This window comes from Narcine bancroftii, chromosome 7 (genome assembly GCF_036971445.1).
Source record: "Narcine bancroftii isolate sNarBan1 chromosome 7, sNarBan1.hap1, whole genome shotgun sequence".
Classification (NCBI taxonomy): domain Eukaryota; kingdom Metazoa; phylum Chordata; class Chondrichthyes; order Torpediniformes; family Narcinidae; genus Narcine; species Narcine bancroftii.
The window spans coordinates 20,415,196-20,435,859 of NC_091475.1; the positions used below are offsets into that span (position 1 = coordinate 20,415,196).

The 20,664-nt window shown below is 44.8% G+C and overlaps 1 protein-coding gene across 1 annotated transcript in view; it reads right to left on the reverse strand.

Moving 5' to 3' along the window:
- Window positions 1–1,540: 1,540 nt before the first annotated feature.
- LOC138739807 (ATP-binding cassette sub-family G member 1) overlaps window positions 1,541–20,664 on the reverse strand; it is a 48,313-nt gene continuing 29,189 nt past the window's right edge. The window contains exons 6-14 of the mRNA XM_069892361.1: window positions 15,801–15,924; window positions 13,752–13,866; window positions 10,360–10,508; window positions 9,808–9,909; window positions 7,273–7,441; window positions 5,595–5,695; window positions 4,028–4,186; window positions 3,004–3,122; window positions 1,541–2,118 (exon numbers count right to left, since the gene is read on the reverse strand). Coding sequence (XP_069748462.1) covers window positions 1,890–2,118; window positions 3,004–3,122; window positions 4,028–4,186; window positions 5,595–5,695; window positions 7,273–7,441; window positions 9,808–9,909; window positions 10,360–10,508; window positions 13,752–13,866; window positions 15,801–15,924 — 1,267 coding nt within the window. The 3' untranslated portion in view covers window positions 1,541–1,889. The remainder of the gene's footprint in view (window positions 2,119–3,003; window positions 3,123–4,027; window positions 4,187–5,594; window positions 5,696–7,272; window positions 7,442–9,807; window positions 9,910–10,359; window positions 10,509–13,751; window positions 13,867–15,800; window positions 15,925–20,664) is intronic.

Below are 20,664 nucleotides of genomic sequence, written 5' to 3' on the forward strand. Positions count from 1 at the left end.
GTGAAACCCATCCAGCTCATCTGATGAATGCTGTGAATCATGTCAGTAATTTTAAATGAAATCAATGGATTTGGAAGGAAGCATTATTACATCAAAATGGGGCAGTGGGGGGGAAAGAAAAAAAAAATCAAGTGAGTGAAAGTTGGCAAGATAGTTTGAACTCGAAATGGTGGGGTAATTTTTCCATTATTTCCTTGTGGCATAGAAGGGATCATTTTCTCATTTATTTCTTGTAGCCTTCTCTCTCCCACGTGCCCACGCTCCCCCACCTAAGATTCTCCACCCATTCACCTAACACCAGGGATAATTTACAGTGGCAAGTTAACCAGCCTTTGCAAAGTGGAATCACTGAACCGAGGGGAAAACCCTAGTGGTCACAGGGCAACATGCAAACTCTGCACGGTCAGCAGCGAACCCTGGCTGTTGGAGGTAGGAGGCAACAGAACTAATGGCTGCACCTACTCTCTCACTACAGATTGGGGAGGTCGGGAGTGGGGGGAGATGGTAACTCGCTCAAACTGACCAGAATCCACATATCGTTCACTGGAGCCAGCACTTCGAGGCAGCTGAAAGACATACCAGCATCTCAGCTTTCTAAGAACTCTAAAGGGATTTGGTATGTCATCAAACACTCTGTTGAACCACTATATCCATGCAATGGAAAGTCCACTGACTGGTTGTATCACAGCCTGATTTGGAAACTCAAGTTTCCAGGAACATAAAAGGCTGAAAAAAGTGGCAAACCTAGTCCCAGTCCATCAGAGACAACAACTTCCCACCCAGAAGGAAGCCAACATCATAGATCCTATTGACCTGGACACAACTCTTCTTGCTGCTACTTTTGGGCCTAAAGTTCAGCACCTCTAGGTTCAAGAACAGTTCTTTTCAAACAGCTACCTGGCTCTTGAACCTAGAGCTTTCTTCCCCAAACCCAACTTGCCCAAGACCATCAAAGAATCTGTCTCCATTACTGAAATGTTACGTTTTTTTTTTCCTTGCACTAACTGCAACTGTGAATCTGCTTATCGATCCTTGGATATTTATCATCTCTTTTCTGCCTTGGCACTGTGGTAATTTAACGTACACTATTGTAGTAGGTGTTATCTTGCGTGCCTGCATGGCTGAAGCAAGTAAGAATTTCAGCCCATCTGTTCATTGTACATATAACAATAAACTCTCGCCTCATCTCAGGATTATATCAGCTGCTGGATGCAGTCTCAAACTTCAAACTTCCTGTTCACCACTGGGAAATTGCAGACCAAAATATCCTCGCTTGGAACCAAGATAGCTTTCCCTGAGGGTTGGAGATAACCTTGAACCATTCAGATCAAATTCTAAACACGGTTCACTACTGAGTCCATAAAAAGCAGATGGAGATACAAGAGAAAAAGAGAGCACCCATATCCTCTATTAAAGCACCTTTACAACAGCACTGTAACTTGCTGCTATTATAAAGTGAGGGGGTAATTCTAGAATGAAATGTTTTTCAGATCATTCCATTTCTCCATCCACCCTCTCTCATCCACCTCTCTACCCTAGACTCCAGCAGCCAATCTCCTGATTACTTATTTCCCCCTGATTATTTAGCTGTCTGGAGTATTTATTGACACTGAGGGATTCTCCTATCAGTATGGCTGTCCATTGAGAAAGAGGAGAAATCTGATTGAGGATAATATTTGGCACATCAAAACATTTGAAAAAAGGATTTTGCCAACCGGATGATTTTTTTTTGATGGTGGATGTGACCAGCTAGCCAGATCGCACACTCAGAGCTCAGTGCCAAAGGGAATTCTGCCATGCTATTCCTATGGCAGTTCCCCGAGGTCCGAAATCACGGCAGTGAGAAGATCTGAATTGCCGACTGTTGCATCGGGCTGCGTGGCCGAGGTTTATCTCTCAGCCCTGATCTTGTACCTCAGCACAAAGTAAGCGATGAGACGGAGGGAGACAAAGAAGATTCCGAGGACGACGAAGTCAAGGTAGAGTTTGGCGTGCTCCACGTCGAGCTCTTTCAGAATGGCCTGTGACTTCTGGAAGTGGCAGGTTTCATCCTTCTCGCAGTGAAGGTCCTCGCGGCCCAGACCGTAGATGGACAGGATGACACCTTCAAAGCCGTATCTGTGGGGTAGAAGAAATGTTTTGTGTCTGGGGTCAAAGTCAATACAGCACCTGTCATTCAGCCCATCATAATTGTACCAGACATCAAGAATCCATCTATACTAATCCAAAGCTAACTCCATTTTATTCTCCCACACCCCATCGACTCCCCCAGGTTCTACCACTCATTGACACTCTACAGCCAATGAAAGCAATGCATTATATTATAGGACTTATCCCACCTCAATCACACTCACTTTACACCTCCTGCTTCCTTTCAGGCACATGGTACACAAGTTTGACAATGTGCACCACCAGATTCAAGGACAGTTTCTTCCTTGCTCTCATCAGACTCTTGAAAGGATCTCGTGCGAGAGCAAGATTATACCTTGCATGGTTTAATTTTACTTTTCCCTACATACGTCACTACACCCCACATTTTTGTTTTACTTCAACAACTTGTTTTTTTTTCTCTAGTACTACCTGCAGTTCTATGTGGAGACTGAGTTCACTGGATAGTACTCAAAGCAAAGTTCTTCCCTGTGTCAAAACACTCGTAACAATAAACAATTCAGTTCTGAAACCCCATGGTTCAAAATTAAGTCCAATTGAAGTCACTGCAAGGGAATTACACAAGCAGAAGGCAATATCGAGCTACCATGAGGTGGAACAGTTAGTACTTTTTATCTAAAAGAACCCCATTCAATTGACATTAAAGCATCAGATTCTGACTGTCAGCCATTCTTGTTCCTAAAGCCTTTTTATCTTCTCTTCCATGGATATTTAATTCAGAATTCCCCAAATAACTAGTGTCAGTATCACACCCAGTCATACATTTTTTTTATTATAAAAGTGAGTGCTCCTTTCATGTAGAAAGCCCCGTGATGTTTGGATGGATTCAGATACCTGACATAGGACATGTATGACATCCACTGGAGGTATTTGGGAATGGTATCAAAACTGACAAAGAATCCAGAGAACAGCAACACCGGAATGGCAGTGACAGGACCAACGAATGTTGCCACCTGCAGATGAAATGAAAAGGACCAATTTACATGATGGCAAGAACAGATACAGAGGGGAACTGACTTGCTTGGCTAGAAATGGATTGATGGGGGAAGGGGAAGAGAGAGGGGGAAGGGGAAGAGAGAGGGGGAGGGGGAGAGAGAGGGGGAGAGAGAGGGGGAGGGTGAGGGGGAGGGTGAGGGGGAGGGTGAGGGGGAGGGAGAGGGGGAGGGAGAGGGGGAGGGAGAGGGAGAGGGAGAGGGAGAGGGAGAGGGGGAGAGAGGGAGGGGGAGAGAGGGAGGAAGGGAGAAGAGAGAGGGGGAAGAGAGAGAGGGGGAAGAGAGAGAGGGGGAAGAGAGAGAGGGGAAGAGAGAGAGGGGGAAGAGAGAGAGGGGGAAGAGAGAGAGGGGGGAAGAGAGAGAGGGGAAGAGAGAGAGGGGAGAGGGAAGAGAGAGAGGGGAGAGGGAAGAGAGATAGTGTGGTGGTACACCACGGCTACTACAGGAGAAAATCTCTGTAACTGCAGAAGAGCATGGGGACAAGACAACACCTAGCTGGCTGTCAATCAGCCGACCTGAATAGACCAAGCCCCACCCATTCAGATGTCAATCACCCTCTGGGATATAAGCCTGAGCCAGCCCTTCGAAGTCATTCTCAGAATTTACAGCAGCTCTCCTCACAGCTGGCTCTGTTGAAATTTACGTTGAATAAAGCCTGTTGTACAGTGTCTTGGTTTTGTGTATTTGCTTCTGACCGACATGGAGGGGAAGAGAGAGAATGAGAGAAAAAGAGGGGGAATGAGAGAAAAAGATAGAAAGAACAGAAAGTGAGGTGGGAGAGGGAAAGGGAGAAGGAGAACTTGTGAGAGGGAAGGAGAAAGATTGAACAGGATTCACAATAAGCAAAATTTAATTTGACCTCCTACCTGAAGGGATGTGGATGCTGCTCCAATCAGGAGCCCCAAGGATTGGGCCACCAGTGATGTCATTGTCCCCAAAGCAGCAAAGAGAATGAAGCGGAGAGCATCGCAGGGTTGAGAGGTCATCCAATAGACGATGCTGCAGTAAGCCACGGGGAACATAACCTACACAAAGCAAGCAAAACCAGACCATTTTCCCAACACTCTTCCATCCAGTCAAACCCCGCCACTCACCCAGGGGCAACTGATGAGTATAAGACTCCTAGTGCAGTATCCATGGGGACCCTAGCCCCCTGTCACCCTCCAAAATCCAGTGCAATCTCCATGTCGCAGCCCACACTCCCTGGGTCAGCAATATGGACATTCAGTAACACTTCGGGCCCCAATTAAACACCAAAAAATATTTGAAGATTTAAAATGTAAAGAAAAGTTATGGTTAAATCACTGAAAGGAAGGCTCAAACTCAATTAAAAGCATTGATTCTACTTTAAATTCATGATAAAATTAATAAGTACTAATCTCACATCCATGTGAATGAGGAGTGCAGCATTACTCCAGGTTTAACTATGTTTGGGCTTGCAAGCAGAACTGGAAGGCCTGTGAGAATGACCATGAGGAAGCAGGGACAAGGCAGAAGATACCACCACCAATGCCATTGACTGAGAGCCGTTTTCTTCAATTTCTTTCAGGGAGGGCATGAAATTAAGTCCGCACCCACTCTCTCAGATGCATGCAAGGCTTTATTTGTGAAGAACGTGGGGGTAATCTTATCAAAATCCACTGTATTGGAAAGAGTTGTGACTGTCATGTGACACACATTCGGAGGACACACCACCCACCAATCAATGTTTGGTTCCACCACCCCCCCCCCCCCAGCCCCATTAGTTCACATCTTGCTGTTGGTTCCATGTAAATTACCTGGACTGCTCTCTCCAGGCTGTCTGTACTTAGCTTTGGGCCATTGGCTGATGTAATTGGATTAACCCTCCTGGCACCGAGTTATTGGAACCCAGTAAATGATGTGGGCTTGTCCTTCTAGCATTATAAAGGTGCCATATGCTCTTTGTTTTCTCTCTCTCTGCCAACTTGGGACCACCCTGCCTCACTCCAGGCCTAGATATGTGGAAGGGTGCTGGAGAAACTGTTGGTAAGATGTGCACTGTTAAAAAGGTTGGGAGCTTTTAATTAGTGTCCTTTGTAACACTGAGCCATGTCTGCACTGAATCAGGGGTGGGGGGGTGAGGGCATCGCAGCAATTTTTCCCTGATCATTGTTGTGTGTGTATGTGTATTTTGTTCCCACACTATTTTTCCCACATTTGATATTAATTGTCCACTATTTCCATGGCTGCCGGTGTGTGTGTGTTGCATCAGTTACCATTTTCCCACACTTGCCTTCTGTAAATAAAATACTTCCCCATCAAAATTGTGTTCAGAGTCCTTGCCTTTGAGACCTACCAAACCGGTTACCTCACTCACAACAGGGTTGTACTGTAATGTTGCTGTTGTGTAACTGCCCTGGTGACCATGGGAACTGGTACACTGTCAGAAAATTGAGCTTCAAGTCCCAGTACCTGGAAAGGAACATCAGCCATCGTCTTTGCCATGTAATAGGCCTTTAAGCTATACCAGTAGTTCAGATGCTCCCGAAGAAACACTCCCATCTCCAGCGGAACTGTAAGGAAGGAATAAATAGGACAAAGGTCAGTTGAGGTGACTGCCATGACATCAACTGGTTCAGGTTCCTCCCAATCCAGGATCACCATTTACCTTGGGGGTATTAACCTCAGGGTGCAGGAGCAAAGCAAAGGGCCCTGCCTTTTGGCCCATTGGTAGTGACTTAGTGATGTATGAGCAAACTAACATGGGGGTCTACAATTTTGTCATATTCCAGAATATTTTAGCAGGACTGGAGGGGTCGAGTTTTTAAAAAAAAATTTACTTTTAAATAAAATACAATAACAGGCACTTTGGTCCCACAAGACCATGCCGCACAATTACATCCAATTAACCAACAACCCCCATACATTTTGGACGGTAGGAGGAAACTGGAGCACCCGGAAGAAACTCACCCAGACACAGGAAGAACATACAAACTCCTTACAGACAGCGCTGGATTTGAGCACAGGTCGCTGACACTGTAATAGCATTGCGCTAACCGCTATGCTATCATGCACGAGTTACAAGGAGGGGCTGGATAGGCTGGAATTTTATTTCTCTGCCGCATAGAAGGCTGAATGGATACCTTGGAGAGGTTTAAAAAGTCATGAATTACACAGAAATGGTGAATATTCATAGTCTTTTATCCAGGAATGGAGTGTTAAAATGGAGAGTTTAAAGTAAGAGGGTAAAGATTTAAAAGGGGCGAGATGGTCATGTTTCCACACCCCCCCCCCACCACAGAGGGTGTTGGGTATTCAGAACGAGCAGCCAGAGAAAGTGGTAGCAGTGAGGATAATTACAACTTTAAAAAAGGCATTGAGATCTGTTGGTGTAGCGGTTAGCGCAATGCATTTACAGCACCAGCGATTGGGACTGGATCTGTAAGGAGTCTGTATGTTCTCCCAATGTCAGCATGGGTTTTCTCTTTGGACTCCAGTTTGTTCCCACCCTTCAAAAACTTTCCAAGGCATACGTTAATAGGGTGTATGTTGGGTAACATGGACTCCTAGGGCTGAATTGGCCTGTTACTGTGCTGTATGTCTAAATTTAAACATTTAAATTTAAAATTGAAATCCTTTTTTAAAAGTTTAAAAAATTGATTCATTTTAGGAAAGGTTCAGAAGTCCATTTGACATAGAAGCAGAAATAGGCTATTTAGCCCATCGACTCTGTCATTCAATCACAAACTGATCCATTTTCCCACTCAGTCTCATTGCCCGGCCTTTTCCCCGAAATCTGTGACTCCATGGCTATGGACTAAATGCAGGTAAATGGGCAATTACATTGGCATGGATGAATTGGGACCATTATTGTGCTGTTTAAATGCTAATTATAGGACACTTCTTTGATTGTTAGCAAGAAGTGGAATGAACAATTTCCCTGCAGATGGAGATCAGAAAGGCAAACGAAAATTTGAATCGCAAACATTTTCCCTTTTAGTTCAGCTCCCTTGTGTAATGCATGACTGCGTCCTGTAAAGTGGTGTGGAGCAGGACAGGATGGTGGGGGGGGGGGGGGGGGGGGGGAGGGCTGTGCAGGAATAGCACACGCTGTTGGGTGGCTCAGGCAGAGCAGTACAGAGACACTCACAGGTCAGGACTGTCGGCATGAGGGCAGCAAACATCAGGAAGAGCATGGAGAAGAAGAGGAAACCAGAGTTGCTCAGCACCTTCTTTGCCTCATTACCAATGCCCAGGTAGAGCAAACCAATCAGTAGGCCAATCCCAATGTGCGATGTGATGCGTAGGTGAGTCAGGACCTGCCAAGAGAAAAGGACATGGCGAGAATCCAACAAAGAGCGAAACTCATCTGCCTGAAGGTTCCATCCCTGGCCCATTCATTCGCAAACATTATACCCAGTTGGCCGACCCTCCATCTTACAAAAATCAAGGAGCCATTATCTTGAAGATTTTAACATTGCTGTCTAAAAGTGTTACCACTCTGGCCAACCTCCCCTCCACTAACTCCATCTACACCTCTCACTAACTCAGGAAAGCTGATGACATATTAAAGGACCTCTTCTACCCTAGTCACACTCTGTTCTCCCCCCCTTCAGTCATGGATCCTGTCAACTTTGACCAGGAGCTCTATTGCGAGCTTCCTGGCCAGTTGCATTGCAGCATTATACAACTGCTGTATAGAATTGTTCGGAGGTCAATCTACAGCCCTATAAGAGTGTCAGGGAGGGTCACTGGGGTCTACCTCCCCACCACTGATGTCATCTACCGGGATCATTGTCTGAAGAGGACATGAGGACCCCTTCCACCTGGCATGCAGCATCTTTCAGCTACTCCCGTTGGGAAAGAGATACAGGAGGATCAGAGCCAGCACCACCAGGCTGAGGAACAGCTTCTTCCCATGGGCAGCGAGAATTCTGAGTGACCAAACTTGAACTATCATGAGAAAACTGTATGAGTTTGAAAACTCGATCCTTCGGATTCAAGTTCAGTTTCTTTCCTGCTGTTATCAGATTCTTAATTGGTAAATTGATACCTTTGGACTTTTTCATTGCACTTTTCTCTAAACCATGCCCCATGTTTTAATACTTTCAACTCTATCCTCCGCTATTTAAATTATTGTAACTTAGTGAAACTGCAGTTTTATTTATTTATCAGTATTGAACAGCTTGCTGTACGAGTTGACTTGCCTGGATAGCATGCAAAACAAAGGCTTTTTGGTACACATGACAATAAACAATGATGTTCAGCTCATGACACCAGTGCTATCTGGGTGGACTTTGCACGTTCACTCTGAGACGGACTTGGCTTCCTCTGGGTTGTTTCACTTTCCTCTTACCCTAAAAGCTTGAGAGAATCAAGAGGAGTTGAGATGTTCGTGAGACGTTTAGTGAACGAGATTGGCTTGAACCAGCATGGATGCAGTGGCCTCCTTTTATATTGTGACAAACCCCAACCCACTGACTTTGGGGGTTAAAATTAATCAATTTTCTTGTTGCATATTCCTAACTTTTTGGAATTACATTTTTGATTCTTACAAAAGCATTGTTATTTTTGTTTCATAGAAAGACAGGATTGTATGAATTATGAGAGACATAGATAAGATAGATATTCAGAATAGAAATGTCACAAACTAGAGGGCATAGATTTAAAGCGAGGGGGTGAATGTTTGGAGGGGATTTACAAGACACCATCCCTCCCCCCACCCCCCACCCACACAGAGTGCGTGATAGGTGCGTGAAACGTACTGCCAGGGGAGGTAGTAGAAGCAGATATGAATGCAACATATCTGGGGGCTGCGAGGAACCCACACAGGCTCTGGTTCGCTGGCGATTGGAGGTCAAATGACTCATGCCAAACAGCTGGAGACTGGCTCATGAGAACCAAGTATTGGAAGCAGGATTTGAGAAAGTGTTGAGGACATGGAGGGCTCCAGAAGGGTCCTGGGCACTGAGGGCTTCCTCACTGCGTCAGACATTTGGATCTGAGCTCAGGTTGCTGATGGTTTGAATGAACTGGAGTCTTGTGTGGCTGCAGACGAATCCACAGACACTCAGTAATTCTGGGGGAGGTGGTGGGGGGGGGTGGTAGGGGGGGGTGGTGGTGGGGGGGGGGGGTGCTCTCCTTTGCTTCTCTTTCTCTGAATGTAAGGTTGCCACACAATGCTAATGGCAAATCTTTATGTGCTTTATGGCAGACTCAAGGCAATTTTGTGTCATTTAACATTTCTGATTTATTAAATGCAGGTACTATTATATAAATAGTACACTATTTGTATTGGTATTTAGAGCAAACAAAATGTTTCTACTATTTAGTACTGTTGAAGCATTGAATGGTTGTGACGCCCTGTACAGAAAACACCCTTCGGCCCAAGTCCATAATAACCATCAACTACCCTTTCACATTCATCCTTTATTCTCATCATCACCTCCAATACCCAACTACACACGAGGAAATTTACAGCAGCTAAATTATCCCACAGAGTAACTGGACAAAACCCAAGCAGTCATGAAGAGAACTTGCAAACTCCACACAAACAGCTCTGGAGATCTCGATTGAAGCCGGGTTATTACGAGCTGTGCCAAAGGGATGGATCGAGCAAAATCTGGCGCACAGCTCGAATCCCACTGCTGCCCAGAAAGGGCACTACATTGCCCACTATCATTACCGAGTCTCTCATGATGCTGAGGAAGGTCCTTTTGAAGAGAATACAGAATTGGGTCAAGCAGCTGGCTGAGAAACTGTGGCAGCCTTCCGAAGGTGATGGATCCTAGAAAAGACAAAGATAAAGACACTTGCATCAGCTCCAGGATCAGACAAAGGGTTGCACCGTACCACCTATTCTTTGAGCCACATTTTGGCCGCCTGTGTTTATGCTGATTTACAGAACAATCCTATTTTCCGTCAACAGTCTATTCAACCCCTCTGCACCCCCACCAACTCTCCAAGGTTCTGCACATTTGCCTTCAGGGTAATTTACAGCAGAAAATTGATCTACCAATCCACATTCCTGGGATGCGAAAGGAAACCCAAGCGGTCACAGGGAGGAAGTTAGAAATTTACATTGCAAGGGAAAGCCCCTACTTCATCATTACTGAGGAATAATGGTAGAGAATAAGGAACAGCTAAAGCATTTGTGATCATGGGTTTTGGAAGAGGGCTGTATGGGAGGAGTACAGCACTGTATTATAATGATAGAGGTAAGCTGGGCGTGGCTTACCTCGATTGATGGTCTGTGCCAGAGGATGGTGTTCAGCTCCTTCTCTTCACTCTCTTGAGCCTTGTAGTTGGTATCACACTTCCCATCCTGCACTGCCTTCACTAGTCTGGGGTTCTGGTCCCCATGCTCCCCAGACGCAATCTCCATCACTGCAGGAGGAAGCATAATGCATCAGCGTAATGGTTAGCCCAACACTCTTACAGCGCCAGTGACCTAGGTTTGAATCCGGCGCTGTAAGGAGTTTGTACGTTCTCCCCATGTCTGCGTGGGCTTCCTCTGGTTGCACCAGTTTCCTCCCACCCAAAATGTATGGGGGTTGTAAGTTAATTGATGTATTTGGGTGGCACGGGCTCGTGGGCTGGAAGGGCCTGTTACTGTGCAGATTGACTAAATTTTCAAAAAGTGAGAAAGAGTACACTTATGGAATTTTCTACTCCAGGGAAATTCAGTTACCAAGTGCATTCAAAACAGCAACAAATAGGTTTCTTGATATCAAGGGAATAAAACAGGGAAATGAAGCTGAGGGGAAAAAAATAAATCCATGGTCTTCTATGAAAGAGAAGCCTCAAAGGGCATAATGACCTTGTCCAGCTCCTCTTTCACGTTTTCAGATTTGTGGACATGTATAGGTCATTATTAAAACCGTTGTCAGTAACCCAAATCCTTTTCATTTTGCTAATGGAGATTAAATTCTTCCAGGCAATCATTTTAATGAAAGAAGAGGACCAAGGGGATTTGTTTCCCCAGATCTGGCCAAGCTGCTAGTTGAGCCTCGTGATACAAGGACAGCCTGTGTTGCCTCTTCCAGTACTCTCTCCATATTAATATTCAGTAAAAGGTTATTTCCCAGCTCACATGCACCTACGAGCTGTGCAATGTTGATAACCTCAGGAGAGGTTACCTCTTTCTGAGACCATGTGCTCTCCAGATGCAGGCACAGTTCCACATAATCATCCATTGGCATCACTGAGACTGAAGACAGATTGGGCGATTGTTTTGCTGAGTGTCTGCTCTCTGTTCTCAGATGCTGACAGAGCTCCCATTTGCCAGAAATTTTAATTCCCCTCACCATTTGTTATAGAAAAGTTATCATTAAGATTGAAAGTGTGTAGAAAAGATCCACAAGAATGTTACCAGAAATGGGAAAATGAATTATAAGAAGAGGCTGGGACTTTTCTCCCTGGAGGCTGAGAGAACATTATAGTGTTTATTTTAAATCATGAGGAATGCAGAGAAGGCAAATGGTCATCATCTTTATTCATGATTTGGAGCATGAAAAGCCTAGTTCTGCAAAACTTTAGCTCTTTGTCAAGCTGTACTGGGATGAGGCTGTGAAAGCTGGGCCTTTGGTCTGGAGTTTAACCTCTCCTTCTTTGACTTTCCCCCATTTGCCTTGCTCATTGAAGGATGTTGTGATGGAGTTAATATCGAGGACAGGGTCTCCACTGATTAACCAGAGGGTTCCACAGAACTGAGCAGGAAACCCCAGGTGGCTGGTCCAATGCGCTTGTAGGAGAAGGCTACAGTGTTGGAGGTGCCACCTTTCTTTGCCCACGGAAGCAGTGGAAGCTACCTCAGTAAACATATTTAAGACAAGATTGGATAGATCTTTGCAATGTTGGAGAATTAAGGGGTATGGAGAAAAAGCAGTTAGTTGGAATTGAGCCTATCATCAGATCAGCCATGATCACATTGCATGGCTGAGCAGGCTCGACAGGCCAAATGTCCTACTCTGGTTTCTTGTATTCTTTCAGGGGGGGCGTGAAATTAAGTCCGCACCCACCCTCTTAGGTGTATGCAAGGCTTTATTTGAGAAGAATGTGGAGGAGATTTTATTAAAACTTATTGTATTGGGAAAGGTTGTGACTGTCATGTGACAGCACTGCCCCTGACCTAGTCAGAGGACACACCACCTGCCAACCAATGTTTGGTTCCACCCCATCCATTAGTGCATATCTTGCTGTTGGCACCATGTAAATTACCTGGACTGCACTCTCCAGGCTGCCTGTACTTAGCCTTGGGCCATTGGCTGTTGTAATTGGATTAACCTTCCTGGCACAGAGTTATTGGATCCCTGAAAATGCTCTGGGCTTGTCCCTCCCCCACTATAAAGGTACTGTGTGCTCTTTGTTCTCTTTCTTTAGCCACTTTCAGGTGCTCGGACGCAGATAATTCGCTGGCAGACGCAGCTGGGGGAGTGCAGCTGGGACATTCAGATGGCCACAGAGAAGATGTCTTTCTGTCACCTGAATGTGCCAGCTGAAGGAGAGTCCTGTTCAGGCGAAAGCCAGCTCCTGTGGACTGTGGCCATAGTCCCACTGTTGCTTTCAGGTGCAATGGGGGAATCTCAGAGCCGGAGATTATACCTACAGGAGGAGGGTTAGGTAAGTGTTCCTCCTGGTCTGGTTCTCCATTTTCAGGTGGTGACCCGGCAGCCACATTGGGGTACAATAAACGGCTTTAAGTTGTGTATTCTGGCCACCTGAAAGTGGCTTTTGCCAGCTTGGGACCACCCTGCTTCACTCCAGGCCTAAAAATGTGGAAGGGTGCTGGAGAAACTGTTGGTAAAATGTGCACTGAAAAAGGGTTGGGAGCTTTTAATTTGTGTCCCTTATAGAATAGCATGCTTGCACTGTGTTCAGAGTCCTTGCCTTGGAGACCTACCAAACTTGTTTCCTCACTCACACCTATCGAATACTGAAAGGACTGAACAGAGTGGATGTGGAGAGGATGCCTCCTATGAGGAGTCTGGGGCCAGAGGGCACTGGCAGAATATAAAAACGTCCCTTTAGGACAGAGAGAGACTAGAAGGAATTTCTTTACCAAGAGGGTGATGAATTCAGTTCCACAGATAGCTGTGGAGGCCAGGTTATTGGATACATTTAATCAGAGGTAGATAGGTCTTTGATTAGGAAGGGAATCAATCATTAATATGGATTAGATCACAGAATATGAAATCCCTTTTTTTAAATGCAAGGGAATTTTAATCATATCTATTCAACGTTAATTTTGGATATATTATGAGGAATGGATTAGCTGTTAACTCAATATAATTTTGGAATTGATGTTTTGAATGGGATAAGTCAATAAATATGATTATATTTTTGATTTACAATTTTTGTGTGATATGATTTGATTTATGCTATAAATTAGAAGACCATGTATAAAGGGTTTTTTTTCTGTTAAGTTCAATAAAAAATTTTAAAAAGAAAAAGGAAGGGATTCAAGGGCTATGGGTAGAAGAAAGGAGAATGGCGTTGTAAAGGATAGTAAATCAGCCATGATGGAATGGCAGGATAAACTTGATGAGCTAAATGGCCAAATTCCACTTCGATGTCTTATGGTCTAATTTCCCAGAAAATATCACACTCTTCCCGGGTGTTGAACCTCACCAAAGTCAGCAGGGTTGTGGTACGTCGGACAGTGTAGACCAATCTCTTTCAGATAAGGTACAAGGCTGCAAACGTTTCCACGGTAAATGCACTGTCCCTGGCTCAGGACATACAGCTGGATGAAAAGAAAGGAGCAAAATAAGAATTAAAGGCAACTCCCCCCCCCACCCCCCCCCCCCCCACCCTCCGCGTCACCCTGCCAATTCTCAGTCCATAAGAGCTGGTTTTGTTCCGCCTGATTCTGCCCATGCTTTGAATGTGCTTGTGAATGGTCTGCTCAGCAACCTCTGAACAATGCATGCGTAATCGCCCTGCCTGGTGTGTTCCTGTCTACAAGGAAGAAGCCTTCCAGCTACCAGCATAACATGGCAGACCCATTCTCCACGCACCCAGCATGGAACCCAGCCAGTCTGCTTGGTAACTTGCATTCAGGGGGTGAATGTTCTTCGAGCTGGCTCGAAGGCACAGTCAGCACAGCGGTTATCGCAATGCTATTATAGCGCCAGCAACTCAGGTTCAAATTTGGCGCTGTCTGTCAGGAGTTTGTGCATTCTCCCTGTATCTATGTGGATTTTCTCCAGTCCCCCACCCCCTAAAATCATTCCAGGGTTATAGGTAAATTGGGTGTAATTGGGCAACACAAGCTCATGGGCTAAAAGGGCCCGTAACTGTGCTGTATGTCTACATTTAAACTCTGGCAGTGAAAGGGGTAGTGGAGGGGAGGGAGGAGGTGGTGGATCAGGTTAGTGAGCAGAGTTCCCATACTGCCAGTTATATGCCAACAGAAGAACAAGTCTGATCTGCCTTTGCAGCCACATTCCCTCCATCCCCAGCTGCATTCTGGAGTAGGTTGTGACTCTCTCCATATAGCCCTTCCAATATGAAGATAGCCCCCTGATTCGAAGAATCCAATTTCCAATGGTGGGTTTCTATCTCAGATTCCAATCACCAGTATTGTACCAACAGGACTCCAAGTGCGATATGAATGTTCCCACCCATCAAACCCTAATTTAATTGCTACTACTCATGGCCCAAGTCACAAGGAAGATGCCACACTCAAACAAGCCATTCACCCAAGTCTGCACTGACCATCAACCATTCATCTGTATCCCAATTCTCCCTCAACTTGTTTCATTTCCCTCCACATTCCCATTCAAATTCCCACTAAATTCCACCATGCACCTGCAAACAAGGTGCAATTCATGGAAGTCGATTTACCTGCCAACACCCTTGGAGTGTGTGAGGAAACCAGATCAAGATGCTCTTGCTGATTCTACCAACACAAGAACCATAGAATATTATAGTACTAAAACAGGCCCTTCAGTCCATCTAGTCTGTGCCAAATTATTCCACCTCATCCCATTGACCTGCACCATTTCCCTCCATACACCTCCCATTAATGTAGTCAAAATTTTTCTTAAACATCAAAATCAAGCCCACATTCATCACTTCAGCCTGTTCCATGCTCTCTGCGTGAAAAAAGTTCCTCCTAATGTTCCCTTTCAACATTTCACACTCCACCCTTAACCCCTGTCTTCCAGTTCTTGTCTCATTTAGCCTCAATACAAAAAAAACATGTTTGCCTTTACTCTAGCTGTACTACTTATAATTTTGTATACCCCTATCAAATCTCCCCATCCCCTCACCTCCCATGCTCCAGGGAATAAATTCCTAACCCGTTTAACCTTTCCCTGTAACTTAGTTCAAGTCCCAGCAACATCCTTGTAAATCTTTTCTGCACTCTTTCAATCTTATTAATACATTTCCTGCGCTTAGATAATGTACCATTTACCTGCAGTACATTCTAGTCTAGAACCATTCCACCCATGCAAAAGATTCTCCTCATGTCACTCCAGTCAATTATCCAATTTCATCTGGGCAGCCAATCTTTTCACCCAAGGAAAGAAATTCCCTCTGCGTGCTCATTCCCATCTGAGAGATACACAATTCCTCTCGGCTTCCTTTGGAGGAGGATCACTCCACATTAATGCTGGTCAGTCATAAACTGTTGGGATTAGAGCAGCTGAGGAGATGCATTGCGTGTCCTACCTTGTCAAACAGCTCGAAAAGTTTGGCACTTGGCTGGTGTATGGTACAGATTACAGTTCTTCCACCCTGGGCCAAGGATTTCATCTGAGACAGAACCTGGAAACATGAGGAACTGTCTAGGCCACTGCAACCAAACAAACGAGTGATGAAATTAGTCCTGTGAAAAAAGCAACAGGGCCAGAAGTAGGGCATTCAGCCTATCAAGTCTGGACTACTGTTCTGGAGAAACACAAAAAAAAACCTGAGCAAATAATCAGAAGCTGGAGGGTGTCAGTATATCCAATGAGAGATATGGTCAGTCCATGTTTAAGGTCATCAACCTTTCTTGTGTCTTGATGCAAAATGTTGATGGGCCAATTGAGTCCCTCCAGCTTCTCAATTCCTTAGGATCATAGCTGATCTGACTTCTCCAGACTATTTTGTATATCTTAGATACTGAGAATTGATGTGGTTAGGAAGCTTCCACTTGTGAGAGAGAGAAGAATTCAAGCAAAAACAAAAACTTCTAGACCAACTCAGTGGGTCAAGCAGAGAAAGAAGGAACTGTTAATATTTCAGGTAGGAAACCCTTCATCAAAACTGATTGTGGAAAGGGGAGATAGCCATTATAAGGAGGAGCAGATGGAAGTGATAAGATTAGAGTAATTTAGGGGCTGGTGAAGCAGGGAAGGTGAAGGATGACAAACAAGTGGAGTTAGGTTTAGATGGGGAGAGAGAGAGTGAGCAAGAGAAAGAGTGCAAGCACGCAAAAGCGAGCAAGAAAGCGAGATGGAGAGAAAGAGAATGAACAACTGGTGGGAGGGGTGAATAAGTGACAAAAGCCGGAATCTGATGTGAAGAAGGTGATCGGGCAAAGTACTAGGGAGAGGGGAATGACAGGTGACACCAAATCAAACCATAAGTACAGGGGATTGGGAGGTATCATTGTTTAAAAACCAGAGGTCTGCCATTATATTGAAGATGAGAACATGCCATGAGGTGAATCTTTGAAATTGTCTTGCTTAAAAGCAAGCTATTTGAATATTTTTAAGACAGAGATAAGTGTTTGAATTTAAAATGGTGCAAGGTTATTGCAGGTAGAAGGGAATTTCAAGTTAAAACCTGATCATCATATTAACTGGTGCACCAGCCTTGAGGGTCTGGGTAACCTGCTCCTGCTCTTCATATAATTACGATTTATCAGTTGTCTTAACGTGCTGACTCATTTAAAAATCGCTGCAAGTGCTCAGCAGGTCTCCATTGTTGCTGGGTCTAAAGTCTAGAACTGGCGAGCCACAGCACTAGTTGAAGGCGGCAACGAAAAACAACATTTTAAAGCGTAATTAAGGATGAAGAATAAATGATGGCTTTGTCCACTGTGATGCCCTAAGCCTCAAAATATATGATTAAAAAAAAATTCCTTGCTTCATATCTCTGTCTTGGCATTCCTCTATGATCAGTGGCTACACCTTCACTTGTAATTATGCCCCAGAATTGCCTTAGTAATGTTTAAATAAAGGACAGTTTCTTTCCTGCTATTAAATGGGCTTTTTATTCGTGAAATATGATGACCTTAAAGTGTTTTATCTGTACATTTTTTCCTAATGTCTGCATTTGTGTTGGTAACACTATACAGTGCACACTTTAACTAACTGTAAACATTACACCCTGCATACTGATTTTTACTTGCTGCATTTAGCACACTAAATACAGATCAGATGAAGGGAGCAGGCTCAAAACATTGGTTACCCTTTAGTTCCTATGGATGTTCCTGCTAAATTTTAATTTATTTTTCGTTTTTAAAATTTAGACATACAACATGGTAACAGGCCCACGAACCCATGCCGCACAAATACACCAATTATCCGACAGCCCCTGTATGTTTTCAGAAGGCGGGAGGAAACCAGAGCACCTGGAGGAAACCCATGCAAGTCATGGGGAGAATGTACAAATTCCTTACAGGGCAACATGGTTAGCATAATGCTATTACAGTGCCAGCGACCAGTGTTCAAAACCGCTGCCATCTGCAAGGAGTTCGTATGTTCTCCTTGTGTCTGTGCGGGTTTCCTCTAGGTGCTCCAGTTTCCTCCTACTTTCTGAAAACATTTGTGGTTTGTAAGATAATTGGTATATTTGGGCAGCATTAGTGAACAGGAAGGTCCTCTGACCACGCTGTATCTCTATATTTAAAAAAATTAAATTTAGACAGTGCCAAATTCAAACCTGGGTCACTGGCGCTATAATAACAATGTATTAAGTCTCCTTAATAGACTAATACCTAGTGTCGCCGAAAATGTCCTCCCAGAATCACAGTGTGGCTTTCGCGCAAACAGAGGAACTACTGACATGGTCTTTGCCCTCAGACAGCTCCAAGAAAAGTGCAGAGAACAAAACAAAGGACTCTACATCACCTTTGTTGACCTCACCAAAGCCTTTGACACCGTGAGCAGGAAAGGGCTTTGGCAAATACTAGAGTACCTTGGATGCACCCCCCCCAAGTTCCTCAACATGGTTATCCAACTGCACGAAAACCAACAAGGTCGGGTGAGATACAGCAATGAGCTCTCTGAACCCTTCTCCATTGACAACGGTGTGAAGCAAAGCTGCGTACTCGCACCAACCCTCTTTTCAATCTTCTTCAGCATAATGCTGAAACAAGCCATGAAAGACCTCAACAATGAAGATACTGTTTACATCCGGTACCGCACAGATGGCAGTCTCTTCAATCTGAGGCACCTGCAAGCTCACACCAAGACACAAGAGCAACTTGTCCGTGAACTACTCTTTGCAGACAATGCCGCTTTAGTTGCCCATTCAGAGCCAGCTCTTCAGCGCTTGACGTCCTGTTTTGCGGAAACTGCCAAAATGTTTGGCCTGAAAGTCAGCCTGAAGAAAGCTGAGGTCCTCCATCAGCCAGCTCCCCACCATGACTACCAGCCCCCCCACATCTCCATCGGGCACACAGAACTCAAAATGGTCAACCAGTATACCTACCTCGGCTGCACCATTTCATCTGATGCAAGGATCGACAAAGAGATAGACAACAGACTCGCCAAGGCAAATACCGCCATTGGAAGACTACTCAAAAGAGTCTGGAAAAACAACCACATGAAGAAACACACAAAGATCAGCATGTAGAGAGCCATTGTCATACCCACACTCCTGTTCAGCTCCGAATCATGGGTCCTCTACCGGCATCACCTACGGCTCCTAGAACACTTCCATCAGCGCTGTCTCCGTTCCATCCTCAACATTCATTGGAATGACTTCATCACCAACATCGAAGTACTCGAGCTGGCAGAGTCTGCAAGCATCGAATCCATGCTGCTGAAGACCCAACTGCACTGAGTGGGTCACGTTTCCAGAATGGAGGACCATCGCCTTCCCAAGATCGTGTTCTATGGCGAGCTCTCCACTGGCCACCGAGACAGAGGTGCACCAAAGAAGAGGTACAAGGACTACTGCTTAAAGAAATCTCTTGGTGCCTGCCACATTGACCACCGCCAGTGGGCTGATATCGCCTCCAATCGTGCATCTTGGCACCTCACAGTTCGGCGGGCAGCAACCTCCTTTGAAGAAGACCGCAGAGCCCACCTCAATGACAAAAGACAAAGGAGGAAAAACCCAACACCAAACCTCAACCAACCAATTTTCCCTTGCAACCACTGCAACCGTGCCTGCCTGTCCCGCATCGGGCTTGTCAGTCACCAACGAGCCTGCAACAGACGTGGACATACCCCTCCATAAATCTTCGTCCACGAAGCCAAGCCAAAGAAGATAAGAAGAAAGATTAACCACTATACAAACCATAATGAACTAGACTACAGCAACTGCAGATTTTTCTTTTAGCTCCTGCTTAACAATGGGATGACTTGTCTGGATAGCACACAAATCAAAACTTTTCACCGTCTTGGTAGATACGACAATAAGCAATTCAATCGCTGAGGAAAAAAATGTATGGTTGTTCATGAGATTAGAGGAATTTAAAGGCAGACTGATATCTAAATGAATAAAAACAGCAGATGAATGACAAAGGCAAGCCATTCTCACCCTATTTTTCTTCTATGACCCCCCCCCCACCACCCTGAGGATTTTGCTCAAATTTCATGGGTCCCCTTCCCTGTGAAACTGTCATTTAGTTGGTTTCTTCCCTACTCATCTTCTACCGACTACATAAAAATCATAACTATTTATGTTAGGCAAAAGAAAACCAGGCTTTTACTAAAACGTGCTGCACTCCCATGGTGGGGGAGAGGGGGGCTGTAAAACCTTTGTTGAGAATGTCTGACATAGAGTTCTGGTGCATGAATCACAAATTAGTGATGTGGTCAAAAAGGTCAATGATATATTGTTCCTTTTTTTTTTTGCAAGAGCCTCAGGGGTTAGGAAGATACCCACAGTTGTACCAATACTGTTGACAGCACACATGGAGTACTGTGAACTGCTTTTGCCCCCTTTTTAATGAAAGGATATTGCTGAGTTCTTCCTGTGGGTTCTGATTTTATTTCAGATTTTCAGCATCTTTGGCATTTTGGTTTCGGGCCAGTCAATATTGGGAGGTCAAAGCACTTCTACTTGTTAGTATCTCCTAATTTCTTGAAGTCAAAGTCATAGAGCATGGAAACAAACCCTAAGGTCCAACCTGTCCATTCAAGTTGTCGAGCTGAGATAATCCTTGCATTTGGACCATATCCCTCTCAACGTTTCCCACTCACATTCCTTTCTAAACCCCTTTCAAATGATGTAACTGCATCAGTCTCTATGACTTTCTCCAACCCTAACCCCTCAGGATCCTTTTAAATCTTTCCCCTTTTACCTTTACGTTTCCTAGTTTTAGACTTCGCTACCTTGGGAAAGTAACTTGCTCTACAGCCTGGACATTGCA